Here is a 19,414-nt window from a genome sequence, read left to right as displayed (position 1 = left end):
AAATGTTTTACAGAATGTAGCCTACTTGCAGCTTATGAGCTATAGCCAGGCTACCAGTCATGACAAGAATATGTGGCCAAAGGCTGTTGCATTGACATCTCTGTGATTAGTTTTCTGTTTTTTGTTTCCTATTATTTTCTTTTATATCCGGAAAGGCATAGGCAGGGCCTACACCAAGGCCGTAGTCATGATGTCAACATTAGGGGGGACCAAATCTGTGGTGGGGTCTGAGGGCCATGCAAAAAATATTAGTAAAAATCACAAACAAGTTGTTACGACGTTTTTTCCAACTTGTGTGCCGTCGCCACATTTGATTCCTATGTTTTGCCTGCATGGATGCGCGATCGAGTGCGCATCTAAATAATATGCAAGATGCAACAACCATTTCTAAGAGGCCTATAAACAGGGTAATTCCTGGCATTAGTACTAGCATATGAATGCATTATTTATGTTGTAAGACATGTGAAAAAAATGACACAGGCTTGCACGAATTCATCATTTAAAATAAAACTTTTCACTTTCGCTATTATTGCGAGAATAGGTTACAATATGGAAAATGTTTCAAAGTTCCCTTTGAGTCTGATCGGCTCCAAAAATGTATGGGATTTCCTTAGCCTGTGCTACACCTTTCCAACAAGTTTTGTGAGAATTGTGAGCTTGATATTGTTGCCAGCCCTACCACACCGCAGTAGGGTCAGAGAGGGTTAAAGCGGAGCTAGTACAGTAATCAAGGATCTTTGGTGTGCAGTAAATTGAAGCTTTTGATAGCGCACGCCACTAACGAAAAACTAGGGTGACCAGATGTACTCTTTTTCCAGGACATGTCCTCTTTGAGACCTATTCTAGAGCCTCAAACATGTTTACAGCGAAATTGCATTGCGTTTTTCTCTGTCGTTCACAAATAAGTTCAAAATAGCCTTTTGAGGCAGTGTTTTCTCTTATGTCCTCTTTTTCACAAACTAAAAAGAGGACACAATCAGGTCACCCTAGAAAAACGGAAAACCACCAGGTAACCATCACGGTCACTAATTTGTGCGTTATTTATGTTTGATTACATTTCAGATGGTGGTGGTTGTTGGTTTCCTGTAGGCCTAGAGTTTTTTTTATTTATTTATTTTTCTATGTCCGTATATTGGGGGGGGGGGGGACATTTTGGTCATATTTGAATATTGGGGGGGACACGTCCCCCTCAATGTCTATGGTGACTACGGCCCTGGCCTACACACTTTATGGTTATGTCCAAAAAGAAGTTCTACCCTAGGCCAATGTATTCTGGAAGACAATGTTAAAGAAGTTTGAGGGACATCCTTGAAGATGGGGAACAATTGGGAATCAGGGTCAGAAACCATTTCATATTAGATAAAAGCCTTGGCCTTCCTTTTAAGAGTGGTCAAAGTAGGTCTACCAGCAAAATGTAACCTAGGCTGATATGCCTGCAGGAGTAATAGAGCGATCCCAATTTATGTTTCTATCCGTTAGGCTATCTAGAATACAAGTTTCCGTACTGATGGCTCACTGACCCTAGAGAAAAAAAACTGAGCAAAAATGGGATGATTCCACAAACTGGAACACGGTGCACAACACTTCAACACGATACGCGCAGCTCAGTCAGAGCCCAACGCAAGGCGAAAGCGCCATCTAGCGTTAAAAGCATTAAAAGTAGGTTCAAACCTTAACGCACATCACTTCCTCTTGACCTCACAGAAATGGCGTCGGTTGTTTGGTTGCTAAGACGCTCTGTCGTGGTCAAGATGGCGCAAAAAACATTAGTATAGCTCTTGTTCCATATTCAACAATTATGTTACATTGTTTCGATTAAGACAACAGCATATCGATCGTAACCATGGCAGATATACAAGATGAAGAAACAGCCTTGGTAAGTAGGAGGTGCCTACTGGAAGCTTTGCCACCACCATCTGATTAATCTTGTATGAAGCTAACACATACCTACCTACCTACCTACCTACCCAAGCAACTTTATAATTGTAGAACTACTGAAATAAATCGTTGTCAGCTGTCCATTATTCCCACATATTGATGAGATATTTTGCATACGCACATTATCAAAGCGTCAGGGATGATTTGTCTAGATAGCCGAAATATTGTCCCACTGCATCATCTTCTTGAGCAATCGATCGATCGATAGATAGCTTAGTAGTTTTACTTTTAGGCCTGCCTGATTCTTTACAAATGTATCATTAGCACTTGTATGTGAAAGACGCTGACGCCGCCTATGATTAGCTACCTTGTGATATCTTGTCCAGTCGTACATGTCTATTTGCCAAAACGCTGCGCTGTGTCTTATTGTTTGCTGGTTGGTTGCTTGTGTTTTCCAGGCTTCAATTCTGTATTATTGCCAGGAAAAGTATTCAAACAGTGTCATTGGCATTGCTGCCGAAGCTCAGAGGAAATTTAGCAGTAATCTCATCTTTGGGTTTTTCCATGCCTATGGCTTGCTTTTGCAAGGTAAGCTATAAGGTAAAAGGTCAAAAACGGCTAATAATCAGCACCGTTGTTATGACTGTGGTACAGTACACAGGATATATTCTTTATTTTAGACCAAGTCCAAGATGCCATCCAAGAATTAGAGCAGACAAGTGACAAACGCGATGTATCTCTCTGCTCCTTCATGGCACTTGTGTACGCACACAAGAAGAAACCAAACCCAGGTAGGTAGGCGCTCTTTCGGCTCTGACTGTTTTGGAGACTGTTTGCATTGTCACTGATAAATCCATCTTTTGTATGTTGTATGTTATCAGATCAAGATGTTATCCAGGAGTATGACACAAGAGTTAAGGATGATCGCAAGAGTGCAAGCCCAAAGGGCTTGTACTATGCAGCCATGTTCCTCTGGCTTTTGGGTCGGAATGATAAGGCAAGAGAATATGTTGATAGAATGATAAAGATCTCCAATGGTTCTAAAGAGGTAAGTCTGCCGAAATAGTGTATAACCCGCCTGACGCCTGTATCTCATATTGTCTCTTGATTAATTCCCAAATAATTAAGTCATATGCCATTACAGTTAAGTGCATGGTATTTAGGAGAATAGTAGAAATTAGTAACAATCACATTAATGTCAGTTAGTACTGACATTTTGCAAGCATAATTACTTACAGAGAGGGCTTTGGTCTGTTACTATTGTATTGATAAAAAAAGCTACAAATTCTAGAAGAAAAGAGAAAAGAAGAAAAAACTCTTGAAGACACAACTCTTCCAAAAATACTTACTCTCCTAGCACTTCTGCCAACCTCGCACACCTAATACACACTTATTTAGCTCTTCCCTCTCTTCCCCTCCTCTACCTCTTTCCTCTTTACTTTTCTTTCCACCTCCTCTTCTACCAATTCTCCTACTACCATACTTGATTAGTAATTAATATGTAGGCACTCCTATCCTCCAGTACTATTATTGACAAATGCTTAAATGGCAATAGCTTAAATGTTATATAAGTCACTTTGGATAAATTTCTCTGCCAAATGAATAAATATACCGGTAAATGTAATGTTAATTAGATAGTGCAGTATGCACATTATTTTCCCTTTCTATTGTCATGTGATTTATGTCAATGTATGTTTCCAGGGAATTATCCTGAAAGGATGGATAGACCTTACATCCAATAAGGAGGCTTATGCTAAGAAATCTGGGAAGTACTTTGACGAGGGCCTGAAGGAAAGTGGCAGTATTCTGGCTCTGATGGGAAAGGTGGGCAGCACCTTCTGTCTGAGTCTATTGTCTTTTAATGAATAGTTTTACATAACCAGGATAGAACTGTATCACAAATACTGGAAGTATTTGCTGAATTTTCTTCCGTGACCACAGGAGTCATGGGCACATTTTCTTCTTGATGTACTGTAGACATTGATGTAGACATAGACTCAATGTAGACATGGTCTATCTTTCAGCAGCACATTTGTATTTCTCTGCAGGTTCAGTATTATGAGTATCGCCAAAATTACTCAGGAGCCTTAGAGATGGTGAGCCATATCATTGTGAGCTACCCTGGGTTCCTTCCCGCATTCGTCAAGAAGATGCAGCTGTTTCTGACCCTTCAAAATTGGGAGCAGACTGTAGATGAAGCTCAGAGGTAGTCTTTTTAAACTCCTCGTGTATGTTGTTTTTGTTGCTGCATACACATCACAGGAGTGAATGGTCTCAGCAGCATGGCACATCATACCACGCATGACCAGTGCAAGAATGTTATCATTGCTCATAACATTTTTTGTTTTTTACATCTACTTTACATCTTACATGATATTTTATTGCTGTTTCATAATTATAATATGTATAAAACGTAATTTGTATTGGTACCACTGACACTCAATTTGGCTTTTAAAAGTTAAGCTTGGTAATGACTTGTGTATCTATGCCTTGAAGGAGGCAACACAGGTGTACATAACGCAGAACTCATTTGTGCTAATTGGGTTTATTGATGCCTCTAAGGCCTTTGACAGATTTGAAAAACTGAGCCAAAGAGGTGCCCCTGACAGCATTATAAGAATCCTGGCTTATTGGTATGCCAACCATAGTAATGGGGTATGCCATGGGTGGCTACTCTCACCAGCAGTCTTCAACTTGTACATGGATGAGTTATCCAACCAATTGACAGGCTGCAAAACTGGCTGTATGATTGGTAACTCCTTGCTTAAATCATTTCATGTATGCTGATGATCTCTCCATTCTCTCTCCCAGCAGTGCGGGCTTTCAGCAGCTACTGTATATCTGCTCTGAATATTTGGTGAAATATGATCAGGCCAAAAAAGTGCTGTCTAATGCCAAAAAGAGTGCTGTCTTGATATGTAGGACAAAAGGGGACAAAGATCTTTGTTTTCCAGACTTCTACCTATCAGGACAAGTGATGAGTGTCTGTAACAAAACAAAATATCTGGGTCACTACATTCCAGATCAGTTATCTGATGATAATGATATTATGTTTACAGGCAGCGTTGCATATTATATGCTAACGTGTTGGTAAGAAAATTCTGCATGAGCATGGATGACGTCAAAATTAGCCTCTTTAGAGCATATGGCACTCCACTGTATACTGCTCCCTTAGGTACTAAATTTAAAAAGGCACACATGCAGAAGCTTAAAGGAACCATATGTAAGGTTGTGGCCAAAACTGGTACTGCAATCACTTTCAAATTATTGTGGAGTGGTGTATCCCCTCCCCCTCCCCCCTGACTCAAGGTTGCCAACCCGGATGCCGAAACACTACTGACTTTGTGATTAGTAGATAGGTGGAGGGTGGCGCAACAGGCCAAAACACAACACAACATGACATGACAAAACACAACATCAACATCAGTTGAGGGCTGCAACTTCACTTTTTAAATGACAATATCCTTGCCCCAACTACTGTTGTCAGTGATTATTTGAAATGAACATGTTTTCTTAATGTCTAGTGACATATCAGGGCCATTTTATGATTAATTGAAATACATTTCTTACATAAGGTTCCTTTAAGGTTGCTTATAATGACTGTATGAGGATACTGCTCAAGAAACCCAGGTGCACTCGTGCAAGTGACCTGTTCTGTAATGTAGGGGTCAGCACCTTCCAGGCATTATTGAGTCTGATCTACAAATTCATTTTGTCTCCCAAAACAACATTGTCATGCTGCTGGCAAATCCTTAGTGTAATACGATAGCAGTCATCACTGCCGAAACACTGACATTTATAGAATGTCTTTTATAGAAATGCAGTGTTTTTCTTTTCTTTTCTCTCCTGTCTTTTCTCTATCTGTTTATCTTTATCTTTTTAATGTACGTTGTGTGTCATGTCTGTGTCTTCTGAATGGACCTTGAGTCTGGCACTGAAGTTGACTCCTCACACTGTTCAGTGACTATGGAGGATTTCAAGTTGTGTGAAGTTTTTTTTACAAATATTTTCTGTTTTTGCTTGCTACTGTCCTGTTTTGTCTTGGTAGGAAGACTGCACTCACTGAAAATGGAAGTCACATAGGGCATCAAATCAGTAAACACCTATCTCATTGAGTCAATCCGTCACAGTTCTGAGCACAACTTGTGACCATTCTATTCCAAATGATCTCTTCATTGGCATCGGCTGTCTCTCATTTCTCAGCACTAGTCAGACCAGTTATGGCTGAAGAGTCTGACAGATCGGTGTATGTTTAGCATTTTAGTTTTATCTCTCATTTTTCTCTTAAATCCCCATGAGATCACAACCTTTGCTTATTGCTCCATGTTAAACAGGAGGATAAAAAGTGCATTTGTGTGTGTTTGGGAGTGATTGCAAGTGAGGCATCATTCAAGTGCAAATGAATATCAACTGCAGAGCCACGGAGCTTGTGTGGACTGACTGAGCCATTGTTCCTCAAAGCTCTACGAGTTGGACGGCGGCCAGGGCCGGCCGGCATAAAGAGCCTTTGAGTCTCAACGCCGGAGTCACACGTATCCCAGGATGCACTGCGTTTTACACTGCTAGCTGGAGAGAGAGAAAGAGGACGGATCAGGTGGATCCACTGTGTGATCAGCCTCTAAGCTGTTTCTCAGTACCTGAGCAAGAAATGCATGAATGAATGAATGAATGAATGAAAAGATGGATGGATAGATGTAGGAAGTGTATTCTGATCTGGTATAACTGGGTTGTTCATTCTTCCCTCTAATCTCCATTGTGTAGGAGTATCTGTAATGATGCTCAGTAGTCCTTTGGTTTCAAAGATCTGTGATTTCCTGATCAAAACCATGATGGGACAGCTTGGAAAGACAATGATAATCCACTTCATCATGTATCACCTCTGAAAATCAGTTGAATCTCTTTAGCTTTAGCTCTTTATAGCTTTACTTGCCCCAGCATTCATACACCAGTATAGGCTGCCTTGTCTTTTGTTACTCATTTTGACCATCTCACTGACACCCTTTTAACATTTGGTCTTCATTGCTTTCCTGCCTGCGTCTTTGCCAATTACAGGCTTTTGCAAAGAGACAAAAATAACCTTGAAGCCCTGAGAATGCTGGCACTTCATTCCCTGTGCAGGGAGGGGGACATCAGTGAGGTATGACCTACACCAGCCCCTGGCCCATACACTACTCCTGCAAGCTGATTAAGCGTTGTGTAAAAACATTCTCTGGGACTACTTTGTTTTCATTACACAGATCTTTGCAGAGAAAGATGTTTTTGTCATCAGTTCGGCACTCTATGGACTTAAATTCTTATAGCAATGATTAGATGTGTTTTTTTCATGCTGATATCACTCTTAACACTGGTCTGTTGATTATGTGCATCTGTAGGCCTATGCTGAGTCAAATGAACTCAATTAAAAAAAAATTCAGCAGTTAATAAAACCTTAACAGTTTCCAGGGACCACTTAGCATCTAGTGTGACTCAAGATGCTAACCTGAAGAAAGACAAAAAAGATCTGTAAAGTTGTATTCTCCGTCACACTTTCACTTTGCGTCCTCTCTCCTCTCCACAGTCCGTAAGCCTTCTCTCAAACCTGGTCAACAGCCTGGACATCCAGGAGCCTCACAATCCAGAGCTTTGCTACAGGATGTCTCTCGCCTTCACCCGACTGGTAGGATTTCTCAGCCTAGGTCACTTGACACCCCCCTCATAACTGTTGACATTTTATAGCCAGCCCCCAACCACTGTCCAGTCGCCAGGCCTGTCTGAAGCTGTGGCTAGCAGCATTCAATATGGACTCAGCTCAGCTGTGTTGTTTGGATTACTTGGATATGGGTGGTATATAAAGTATGTAGTTTAGTCACAAACCTGGGGAAGTTAACTCATACTAACTCGTAAACTTCCTAAAGAAGAACCTTTTGGACTTGTTTTACGTGGTGAACAAAGCCCATATGGTTCTTCTATTAGGAAGTGTATTAATTCCTTATCTTAACCTGGTTTGTCACTAAACTTGAAATGCCCCCCCTCCACCCCACATTTGCTTGTTTTGTCTCCAGTGTGGAAGAGCAGAGCCGATCCTCCAGCAGACCCATTCCATGGTGGAGCGAGCATTCTCCCATGCGTCCGGTGAATCAGACCTGGCCACCGAGATGGGCTATCAGATGGTCCTGCAGGGTCGTGTGAAGGAGGCCATGAAGTGGTACAAGACAGCCATGACGCTGGACGAGTCCAGTGTGTCCGCTTTAATGGGTAAGGCCAACTGTTGCTCTGTAATCTTAGAGAACACATGACATGGTATTACAGTTCACTGGCCCACACTTTGAAAGAAAGGGCTATTGGTCTGTTTTCCTCTCCCTTTAACTGAGCCCTGTCAGCCCTCAGGCAAATATTTTCTTTAACACTCTTTAACTTTATAACCCTGTTCAAGTATCCTTTTGAAGTGTTTAGAACCATGTGACAGCAGCATGTTGTAACTGCTATTCTATGTTGATCTTTAGAGGTTTTTAGAGACCAGAGAGGAGTTTTGTATTTATTTATTTTAGTTATGAATAACATGACTTTGAACCTTTGAGAAGGTTTGATAGCACAAGTTTTATATGGGAGGCAAGGATCAAACTCAGGGTTGACTTCATGTAAAACAGAAAAGTAACACCGTGCCCCCAAAAGAGTATTACACACCATGGAGTTTTAGAGTAAAATAATCTGTTTAAAGGTTGTATCAGCAATAGCGGGGATAAGTCACTTGTGTTGATGTTCAAACAAAACAGAGAGCTAGCTCGCTACTCCCTCCCCCTCCCTCCCGTGCAATTAAAACTCCTAAACACGCATTTCGTCAGTTATTGGTTGAAACACTTTGTTTTGCCTTTGAGTGGTTGCCAACCCTTGTTGGTAGGAATTGTTTTTGTGTACAGATCTCGGAGCCTAAGCTGCCTACAGAGACGCAGTTTTTTGACGGCCTGCTTATGGGGCAGGCAGCTAGCAGATCGTTAGAAAGATTAGATGAATGTGATAATTTATTTTTGGGCCTGAAATCGCTGATGCAGCCTTTAAGGACTTTAGAACAGCCATATGGATTTGCTAGTCAGCCCAATTCTGAAGTTAGGGAGAGCAACAAATTAATTCTGCTAGCTCAGAGCAGTGACCTCCAGGAAGAGGGAGAACCCATGCCCTCTCCCCTCCTAAACCTCTCTGTGTTCCCATGCGCTGTAGGTATCATCAGGTGTCAGCTCCTAGAGGCCCATCTGGACGACGCTGAGCAGCAGCTAGAGTTCCTCACTGAGATCCAGCAGTCCATCGGCAAATCAGGGGTGAGTGTGGGGGGGAGAGAGGGAGAGAGAGAGGGGGGGGGGAGAGAGAGAGAGAGGGAGAGAGAGAGTAAGAGAGGGAGAGAGAGACCCTCCCTACAGCACGCCCACCATCCATCAGACCATGACATCTGTATTTTTGTTTGGGTGATGGGTGTGTTTGCATGTGGGGGTTTAAACTGCTTTCTCGAAAGAGTATTTCATCATCTCTCTTTTTGGAAATGATAGTGTAAAATTACTTGATTGTTTCAGTCGTTTTGTTGTTTTTCTGTTAATGGAGATAAGACATTTATTTTGGTCTATAAGCTAAACAAATCTGAGTAGAGGCTCTATACACCCTCTAGCCTGTGGATGATATGAAGAGGTCTATGCCAATCTTTTATTATTTATTTCTAGGTCAGTCTGCCTTACTTGAAGTATGTTTTTGTAATATCCACCCACTCACTTGTACAATTCCATAGTGCATTGGGTCCCTCCATTAAAGTGTTTGGATTTAAGCCATTTTTACTTAAGCAGGCAGGATTGACTGAGTAAATGATGAGTGAAATTGAGGTTATGGAAAATATGGTAGAAAAGAATTTGTTGATTTTTTGAATAAAACAAAGCAATATATTCTTTCTTAATTATGACTATACTTGACATAATAACAGCATAATAAGCATGATTCATTCATTAGTTCCCTTATTCATTCATTCATTTGCTTTATTCAATTATTCATTCATTTTTCCATGCACTCTACCTCCCTCCCCTTCTCTCAGGAGCTGTTGTATCTGCGGGCGGTGCTGGCTCTGAAGCGACGGAAGCCACAGGATGAGGTGACCAACCTGTTGAACGATGCGGTGGACACCCACTTCTCCACGCTGCAGGGCCTGCCGCTCGGAGTGGAGTACTTCCAGCGCCTCAACCCTGATCTGCTCCTGGAGATCACTGCCGAGTACCTGGCACTGTCTCCTGCCAAGGTCAGTGACCCCCCCCCCCCCCCCTCGGTCACAGCTACTGATCTAAAAGCAGAAGCATTTTATACAGTCTATGGTCTTTTTATGCTTCCCGGATTGAAACATTTAAACTGCTCATCCTTGTATTGAATGATTGTTGTGTCAGCCATGTTAATCGATTCCCCTTTGTCCCATCTCATGCTGCTTTCCCTCAGCCTCCAGCCCAGGGCCAGTCGCCCGCTCCACAGCTGCAGCACTGTGCTTCAGTCTTGGACACGGTGGTGAAGATCGTCCCTGGCCTCCTCCAGGCCATCTATCTCATGGCCAAAGTCAGGTTTCTGTCAGGTGAATAGTATTTTCTAAGTCTAAGTAAGTTGTTGGTGGCTTAAGGTCTGCTATACCGTATTTAACAGTGTATCTTTCAAAGTTATTTGGAGAAAAGTCATTTAGAGAGCTTGAATCCAAAAAATGGCCTAATGTGATGGGATACATTGGACCTTTACTTGCACCTGACTTCAGCATCTATAGCCATACTTTGCTTTTATACCAGGTGCAGTATGTAGGTATCATTGCCCTAGTGTGAGTTTTTCCAGATGCCTTTCTGTGGTAGTTCAGTTGGGTAATGGTGTTGTTGTGCAGGTGACGTTGAGGCAGCTCAGAGCAGCCTCCAGCACTGTCTGGAGCTCAACCCTTCCCACGCAGAGGCCCACCTCCTCATGGCTCAGATCCACCTCCTACAGGGCAACTTCAAGCTCTCCTCCCAGTCCCTAGAGCTCTGCCTCAGCCATAACTTTGAGGTGAGGACTTGTTTTACTTGCATGATCTTTTTTTTTTTTTTTTTTTTTTTTTTTTTTTTTAGTACAAAAAATCTTCTCAAGCTGCCTGTCAGAGTGAACTAAACTAGGCTGCTGTACACACCTAATAGTCTAATAAAACATGCCTTTAAAATCTTTAATTAACCAGAACTTCATAGTTGTGCCATACACATAAGCTAGTCTTTCTCAATCTGTCTCTGTTTTCTGGTTTCAATCTCTCAGATAGTGTTAAGTAACAACACCCAGACAACTAACTTGCATCTAGGCATTCTAATTCTGTGACACTAAACCTTACTTATAAACCTGTGTACCCTTCTTAGGTCCGTGAACACCCGATGTACCACCTGATCAAGGCCCAGGCGCAGAGGAAGCTGGGAGAGCTGCAGGAGGCCATCAAGACGCTGCAGATGGCCATGGGTCTGCCTGGCGTGCGTCGGGTGGGCTCCCACAAGGCTAAGGGCAAGAGGATGGATCTGGGCCCAGCCGACTGCGTCTCCATCTTCCTGGAGTTGGCCGAGGCCCTCTGGGTGAATGGGGAACAGGTCAGCCAACAGTGGCCCGGGTTAGATAAAGGTCAAGGCCGTGAAGGTCATGAATTCAAAGTTTGACTTAGGGCCCGTCCCAATACCTCCCCTACCCCTAGATTTTTGCCCTAACCCTCGTTTTTGCGCGTGCACATGTAGGGCTAGGGTGTCCCATTACTTTAGGGAGCAGGGGGAGTTATTATTTTCCCCTTAAAATCAACCCTCAAAATATAGCCAGGACTGATGCAGGCTTAAAACGAAGTGGGAGATGAAATTACCCAGGATACCGTGCGAGCTCAACGAGCCGGACACATTTTTTATATATTTTCGCCAATAAGCATATTAAAATTTCGAAATATGTTGGAATATGTTAGTTTGATGCACATCTGATGTACTGTTGAGTTTTGAACACTAATGTTAGAAAATATCTCACGAAGCTATCTGACGATGTTCATGATATCTGCTGAGTGCTTTGAGAGAGTCTGCCCATCAAATATCGTTATATATCTGATCTGGGTAGATTTGTCAATATTTAAGGTGTGTGTTCTGGCGTTCATATGAACACAAATATCTTTGTTGATTAACCAGACATAGATAAACCAGCACAGCCCACACAACAATGACCGCTGGAACGGGTATGTTCCTGAATGAAAATAGTAGCAGGCTACTACCGGTAGACACGTCAGCGATGCGCGTGACTTAGGTGAGCATGTTCACTACGCTAATTTGCATATAGTGGTGTCCCAATTCATAGGGAAAGATCTTACCCTCCACTTCCCTTGTCGAGGGGGCTTTAATGTTGAGGGCAATCAAAACCAAGTGGAAGTTTTAAGGGGGGAGAAATGGGACGGGCCCTTAGTTATTAACATGTGCAGTACTCAGTTGGCAGGTGTTTTCATTTTTTCCATGTAATTCCTTATGAAGTTGTTCTAGTCTCTGTAAGTATTTGGAGGTCACTGGAGGTCTGGTCTGTTGGGTGGGAAGTTGAATTTTTGCATGAATGTCTCTGTGCAGCATGAAGCGGCCAAAGTGATGCAGGACGCCATCAACGAGTTCACAGGAACCCCGGAGGAGCTGAGGGTCACCATTGCCAACGCCGACCTGGCACTGCTGCGTGGTGACACAGAGCTGGCACTGAGCATGCTCCGAAACATCACGCCTGAGCAGCCCTACTATATCCAGGCCAAGGAGAAAATGGCTGACATCTACCTGAACCACAGGAAGGAGAAACGCCTTTACGTCAGCTGCTACAGGTGGGAGGAAGCAGTGACTCTTTTCGTCTTAAAAAATAAGCACGAACACAGCACTGCATAATCATGAGTCATGATTCACAGTCCCATAATTACTTTAGTGTCTACGGTAGCATCAGCAGCTGTGTTTAGCGTTTCAAGACTATATAATGTGACAAAATTAACCCCATATTTACTAACTTTTTCTTTTTTTCTTTTTGGACTATATCTGGAATGTGTGCCCCCTCACTGAGTTCCCTCACTAAGTTGTGTGGAGTGTTGCAGAAACACAACCTCCAATTAAGCTCTGCCCATCTGGGCCCACTTCTGTTCATTTCCGCGCTTTGCAGGACTTCCGCCACACCATGCCGTTTCACAAGAGCCCGACGGAATTTGCGACTTGTCCAGGCGGCCTCTGCTGCTCCTAAAGTGGGCTTATTTAGTTGTCATCACTTAGCCTGCAGGTTTCCTCCTCGCTTTGCCTTTTGTGCTTGTGTTGACAAGCAGGGCGAGTACAGTTGCGCCACACACCAGGCCACGAAACAAAAGAGTGAACTTAAGCAATGTTATATGCTCATGAAAATGCACGTCGAATAACATTTAAAGTGTTTGATGTGGGTGATTTTAAATCGTTTCTTTGCTTAAAACAGAGAATTGGTGGAGAAGGTGCCCAGCCCCCACACATATCTTTTACTGGGTGATGCCTATATGGACATCCAAGAGGTAATGCAATGTTTTGGGTGTGATATTATGATTGATATGGTAATCACAACTACCGGTATGTTCTTGATATTGCTGATGCAATAGTGGACACAAGAACTGACTCAAAAATGGCACCTGTGCATTGCATGCTGCCAGGAGTTTACGTAGCATGTTTGTTGAGTAAATATTTGCAACATAATGTAAACAGCACATGTTCTGCTCCCATAGTGCTTCAGATGACTCACGTAGTCTGTGAAATATGTGACTCCAAATATGTCCTTGTAGCCAGAGAAGGCCATCGAGGTGTACGAGCTGGCCCTGAAAAAGAACCCTAAAGACGGGGCCCTGGCCAGCAAGATTGGCAAAGCACTTGTCAAGACCCACAATTACGCAAAGGTTTGCACTATAGTCCAAAGTCATGCTTGGTGAAACACTCCATCTGACCAGCTCTAGCAATTGAATGTGTGGACACATAATTAAAAGTAGTTATCTGGTGATTTATAGGCCATAAACTATTACGAGGCGGCCCTGCGGAGTGGCCAGCAGAACTTCCTGCGCTACGATCTGGCGGAGCTCCTACTGAAGCTGCGGCAGTACGAGAGCTGTGAGAAAGTCCTGCACGAGGCCCTCACCCATGATGCTGGTGGGTTGGCTCTTCATGGACACCACCATCTTGTGACATGTGTTTGTAATAATATGTTTTGGTTTTGGATTGTGTTAGAAAGTTATGATGTATTCATGGCATGCCAAGAGTTAACGGCTGTGCTCTTTAGAGTGAATTTCAGCTATGATATGAGACTGTCTCATTTCAATGGAATTTTGGAAGATAAATTGTGCTGTTTTTGTATATAAATTGGTAACATAAGTGTTTTAGCAGGTTAAATTCACTAATTACCAGCGTCACTGGCCCCACTTCTGCATTCCAACTCATACCTCATTAAAATTGTTGTTTCCTGTCTTGAACTAATTAGATTCTCCTAAAGAATATATATAGATTTCTGCAGCATTGAAGTAATTCGATTTCTGTGTTTTATTTGGTCTCTAATGCAGTAAATGAGCTGTCAGCCCTGTCTGAGGATTGTCGGTATCTGGTGTTGCTGGCCAAGGTCCAGAGCAAGATGGCCAAAAATAATGAAGCCATGCTGTCCCTCCAGAGGGTGGGTATTCTCACTTCAGATTTGGTTTTGAAATCTGAGCCGTGTCAGTCAATTTGACTCTCCCCCACACAAAGAAGCCCTCTCAGTCCTGCTACTATCCTGCCTCACTTGAGTCCACTGGGGTCACACTTATCCTTGGCGTTTGCCGAAGGTCGAACTCAGGCTTACAGTATGCCGGACAACCTTGTAGTTGAGTTGAACTTTTTTGCCATTGCCTCCGTCCTTGTCCAGGCGCGAGACGTCCAGGCCAAAGTGCTGAAGCGCATGCAGCTGGAGCAGCCGGATGCCGTGCCCCAGCAGAAGCAGCTCGCCGCCGAGATCTGCGCTGAGATCGGCAAGCACTACTCCAGCCAGAGGGGCTACGAGCGCGCCGTCAAGTTCTACAAAGAGGCCCTTGTTTATTGTGAGAGCGATAGCAAGGTCAGTGGGACCGACTGAGGAGCTCTCAGTGTGTCTTTCTGCAGCTGGATCACACAACAGTCTCTCTCTCTCTCTCTCTCTCTCTCTCTCTTTTTCACTCTCACCCACTCACTCAGTCTCTCCATCCATTCTGCCCTCTGCTCACAGTGGTCTGTGTTTGTCCACACTTGCTACTACATCATTTGAAATCAGTTTATCTTCAGAAAACATTACTGTCTTTTTTTTTCCCTGTACATCTGGGCAAACTTTCAATCTCAGGTCTAGGTTACATGATGTATGAAAACATGTTGTGTGTCATATTTCCTGAAAACTGACCCTCTGGCTGAAAGGTGATGCTGGATCTGGCTCGTTTGTACCTGACTCTGGATGATGTCGCGGCCTGTCAGCAGCAGTGCAGTCTGTTACTGAAGAGTGACCAAGTCAACGAATCAGCCACTCTGGTCAGTTCTTTACCACAGCATTCATTTGTGTAATGTGGCATAGGCATACACCTACAGTATGGTCCATATGGAAAGGCTATATATTTATTGTCCCATGAGATGAACTGGAGATGTGGTTTCCTGTATGTAGATGATGGCAGACCTGATGTTCAGGAAGCAGGACTACGACCAGGCCATTTTCCACTTTCAGCAGCTTCTTGAGCGCAAGCCTGGTATGATATAGGTCATGTTTCCTTCCATTTAAAAAAAAAAAAAAAAAAAAACATGTTGAATTTCCCCCTTTAAAATCATGGAAATGCTGTAACAGGAGACAAAAACTCAAACACACTTTGTAAATATTGGTGGTTAGCCCATAATTTATTTTGCATGTGCTCTCTGCAAGACAACTACCCAACACTGTCACGTCTGATCGACCTGCTGAGGCGAGCTGGGAAGCTGGACGAGGTCCCCCGCTTTCTTGACATGGCTGAGAAGCATTCTCCAAGGGCCAAGTTCGACTCTGGGTTTAACTACTGTAAAGGACTTTACCTGTGGTGAGTTTGAAGGGAATATTTTCTGTGGATTTCAGCAGCAGACCTTTAACAAGACCTTAAGAGGTCGTAAACAGGCCTGTAAGCAAAGTTACTCAAAGAGTGTCATCTGACTAAGCATATGATGTTCCCCACATGGTAATGAACAGGGGTGGGGCCATAATTCTAGTGTTACATTATAAGATGTAAGGACTTTGCTAAAAAAAAGGCCTAATAACTTTAACGCTTACTTTAGTTTTTCTTTATGGCCTTCAAAAGGAAATTGTTGTGGTAAAGCTCTTAACTGTAACTCATCTGCATATGTCTTGTATCTACAGAACTCTTTAAAAGTCCTTGAACTAGAAAAAAAAAATAGAAATAAAAAAGAAGTGACATGTTTTTAAGGACATATTTGTATTTTCCACATTAGGTATACAGGTGAACCCAACGATGGGCTTAGGCACTTCAACAAGGCCAGAAAGGACAACGACTGGGGACAGAATGCTGTGTACAACATGATTGAGATCTGCCTGAACCCTGATAATGAAACCGTGGGTGGAGAGGTGTTTGAGAACCTTGATGGTGACATCGGGTGGGTTTTCCCATGCAATCACACTTGCACTCTTTGTAACGCGCAAGCTGTTTTAGGCTACCTTCTTACTTGTGGCTTTGCAATTCTCAGCTCTGGCCCTGCTGCCTGCCTGCCGTTTTTGTTGCCTGATGTTTGCTTTTTGTTATCCGAGCCTAAAACTACAGTGTAGGGGCATGGGAAATGTCAGGTCTTTTGAAGGGAATGTGTGGTTTTTTTTTTCTTCTTCTTTCTCTTTATTCTCACTCTTCCTCTTTTCTTCTCACCCCTCGATCATTCTGCCTTTTCTTTCAGGAACTCCACGGAGAAGCAGGAGTCGGAGCAGCTGGCGGTGCGGACGGCCGAGAAGCTGCTGAAGGAGCTGCGGCCGCAGACGGGCGAAGGCCACGTCCAGCTGCGCATCCTGGAGCACTACTGCTTTCTGGCCACCAAGCAGACAGCCAACGTGGAGCGGGCCCTGGGCGTGTTCACCGAGATCGCAAACAATGAGGTGAGCAAGCAACAGCAGCAGCAGGCGGTGGGGGTGGGGTGGTGTGGGGTGGGTGGGGGGTAGGGGGGGTGTGGAGCAGGCCCACACCCCAAGTGCAAATGGGATCTGCCCAAGGGCTGCTTTTTATCACAGGTTTTGGGTTGACTTTGGCTGCAATCGGTGTTTGCACATGAGATCAATGCTCAAATAGCCCCGCACCTTAAATGAACGTGATGGGGGGTGGGGGGGGCCTCATATCCTATTGTCATACTGTGTGTGTGTGGTGTGTGTGTGACAGAAAGAGATTGAGAATTTCCTTATTGATGTGTCAGTACGCATTTGAGATTACTGTGACGCACTGTGGAGATATGGAACGTGAGATGACCTTCTGATGTGGAGTGCTTTTATGTGACAGTGCCCTTAGTGTAGACACATTTAACAAGCATTGGCAAGGGAAAGCTTGTGGTCTGAGTTTGAACAGTCTCTAATCACCCCAACCATTAATTTACACTCTGAATAGATTATTTGAAGATCCATTATGAATAGCTGATTATTTGAAGGTCCATTATGAATAGCTATTGTTTCCCTTATAAAGGTTTATCACTGTTTTTATCACTATGTTTATCACTACATTCTGCATCTGCTCTCCAGAAAGATCATGTCCCTGCACTGTTAGCCATGGCCACAGCCTACATGATCCTGAAGCAGACGCCACGAGCTCGTAACCAGCTAAAACGCATTGCCAAGATGAACTGGAACATCGTAGATGCTGAGGAGTTTGAGAAGAGTTGGCTGTTGTTGGCTGATATTTACATTCAATCAGGCAAATATGATATGGCCGGCGAGCTGCTGAAAAGGTGCTTGCGTCACAATAAGGTCAGAGTTCAAACAAATTGTGACACCAGTTTATCAGAAACATTCTTATGAGTGCATCGCTGATGTTATTTTTTCACACCAGGATTTATTCAGTAGAATGCCTTATCCTGCTAAACAGTATACTGGTCATTTTAAAAGACACGGAGCCGAGCACGCAGCCGTGGCCTACTGGTTGGGGCTTTGGGCTTGTAACCGCCGGGTTGTCGGTTCGATCCCTGACCAGTAGGAAAAATGTGGGTGGGGAAAGTGGTTGAGCACTGCTCTCCTATGCCCACATCCACGGCTAAAGTGCCCTTGAGCAAGGCACCTAACCCCTCACTGCTCCCTGAGCGCCGCTGTAGCAGGCAGCTCACTGCTCCGGGTTAGTGTGTGCTTCACCTCACTGTGTGTTCACTATATGCTGTGTGTGTTTCACTAATTCACGGATTGGGATAAATGCAGAGACCAAATTTCCCTCACAGGATCAAGAGTATATATACTTATGTTCTGCTGACAAAAATAAATGTTTATTCTGATGTTATTCTGGTAGCCTTTTGCTCTCTAATGTGGACACAACGACTGAATCAAGTTTGCTGTTTATCTTCTCGCTGTAGTCCTGTTGCAAAGCATATGAGTACATGGGGTACATAATGGAGAAAGAGAAAGCCTTCAGAGATGCGGCCTTGAATTATGAGATGGCCTGGAAGTACGGCAATCAGACCAACCCAACAATTGGTATGTTATCTGGAAGAGCAATGAATGTTATGCTGTAGATGGCTCTGTCATTTGGGTCATACCAGCAGTAATTCCCCTCATTTATTTTTCAGGCTACAAACTTGCATTCAACTATCTCAAAGCCAAGAGATATGTGGATGCAATCGATGTGTGTCATAAGGTAAGTTTTGATTCACACGTGTCCTTTTGTGTAATATGTGTTAATTATAGGTCCAAAATGTCTATTTTTTCATCAAACATAAATATATTTAAGTACTATATGTTTCACTAAGAATTATCATGTTTCTGTTTAATAGGTCTTGGAGGCCCATCCCAATTATCCAAAGATAAGGAAAGACATTTTGGACAAGGCCCGAGCTTCTCTGAGGTCATAGTGTTATGATTTCACCTTGTGGGAGAGTGAGTGAGTGAGTGAGTGAGAGAGAGAGTTTATTTGTGTATTAGATTTTCTTTCTGTTTGAACCCATAGACTGTATAAAAGTTTGAACCTGCCGAAGACGTAACACCAGTTTGTATTACTTATTGTGCAATTAATGTCACAGCCATGATTTACTTTAGTCTAATGGATGCAGTGCATTTTATCATTAAATGTTTCAAACTCCAAATTTTTGCTTGGATACTGTAACGTGTTTCTTTTAAAAACATTCATCACCTCTTTTGTATGGTGGAAAAGCTAGTGATGCTATACATCTACAGCAATACATCTATCTGCATTAATTTATAATCTATAGAAACCAGTGTCAACATCCTTGTTGCAGAAGCTAATACTCTTTCAGTATTCACACTTAATTAAAATGTGACACGTCTCACACTTTAAGTCAATCTTCTGTGCCCTGGGGAGCTGGGAACAACTGCTGTGCTGAGCAGG

At 43.1% G+C, this 19,414-nt stretch overlaps 1 protein-coding gene across 2 annotated transcripts; it reads left to right on the top strand.

Moving 5' to 3' along the window:
- The first annotated feature begins 1,710 nt into the window (after positions 1 to 1,710).
- ttc21b (tetratricopeptide repeat domain 21B) lies at positions 1,711 to 19,151 on the top strand. Of its 2 annotated transcripts, none has more exons than XM_076263511.1 (29): positions 1,711 to 1,876; positions 2,337 to 2,466; positions 2,559 to 2,669; positions 2,760 to 2,926; positions 3,580 to 3,702; positions 3,927 to 4,084; positions 6,931 to 7,015; positions 7,436 to 7,534; positions 7,920 to 8,112; positions 9,073 to 9,170; positions 9,926 to 10,126; positions 10,318 to 10,447; positions 10,742 to 10,899; positions 11,238 to 11,444; positions 12,456 to 12,694; positions 13,321 to 13,393; positions 13,658 to 13,768; positions 13,877 to 14,015; positions 14,423 to 14,529; positions 14,761 to 14,949; positions 15,279 to 15,389; positions 15,520 to 15,601; positions 15,772 to 15,922; positions 16,329 to 16,490; positions 16,782 to 16,977; positions 17,608 to 17,832; positions 18,426 to 18,546; positions 18,639 to 18,706; positions 18,843 to 19,151. In XM_076263511.1, the coding sequence occupies exons 1-29, from the start codon at positions 1,844 to 1,846 to the stop codon at positions 18,918 to 18,920; spliced, it is 3,945 nt and encodes a 1,314-aa protein (XP_076119626.1). In that variant the 5' UTR covers positions 1,711 to 1,843; the 3' UTR covers positions 18,921 to 19,151. The 2 variants fall into 2 exon arrangements, with proteins under 2 accessions (XP_076119626.1, XP_076119625.1); XM_076263510.1 differs by having other exon boundaries at positions 11,238 to 11,459.
- The last annotated feature ends 263 nt before the right edge of the window (positions 19,152 to 19,414 follow it).

Source organism: Alosa pseudoharengus, unplaced genomic scaffold, assembly GCF_046254945.1.
Source record: "Alosa pseudoharengus isolate Yale_2024_CS ecotype anadromous, Long Island Sound unplaced genomic scaffold, YU_APseudo_1.1 YU_APseudo_1.1_scf_3, whole genome shotgun sequence".
Taxonomy (NCBI): Eukaryota; Metazoa; Chordata; class Actinopteri; order Clupeiformes; family Clupeidae; genus Alosa; species Alosa pseudoharengus.
Note: the sequence above shows the minus strand (reverse complement) of the source record. Positions and strands in the feature narration are given on the sequence as shown.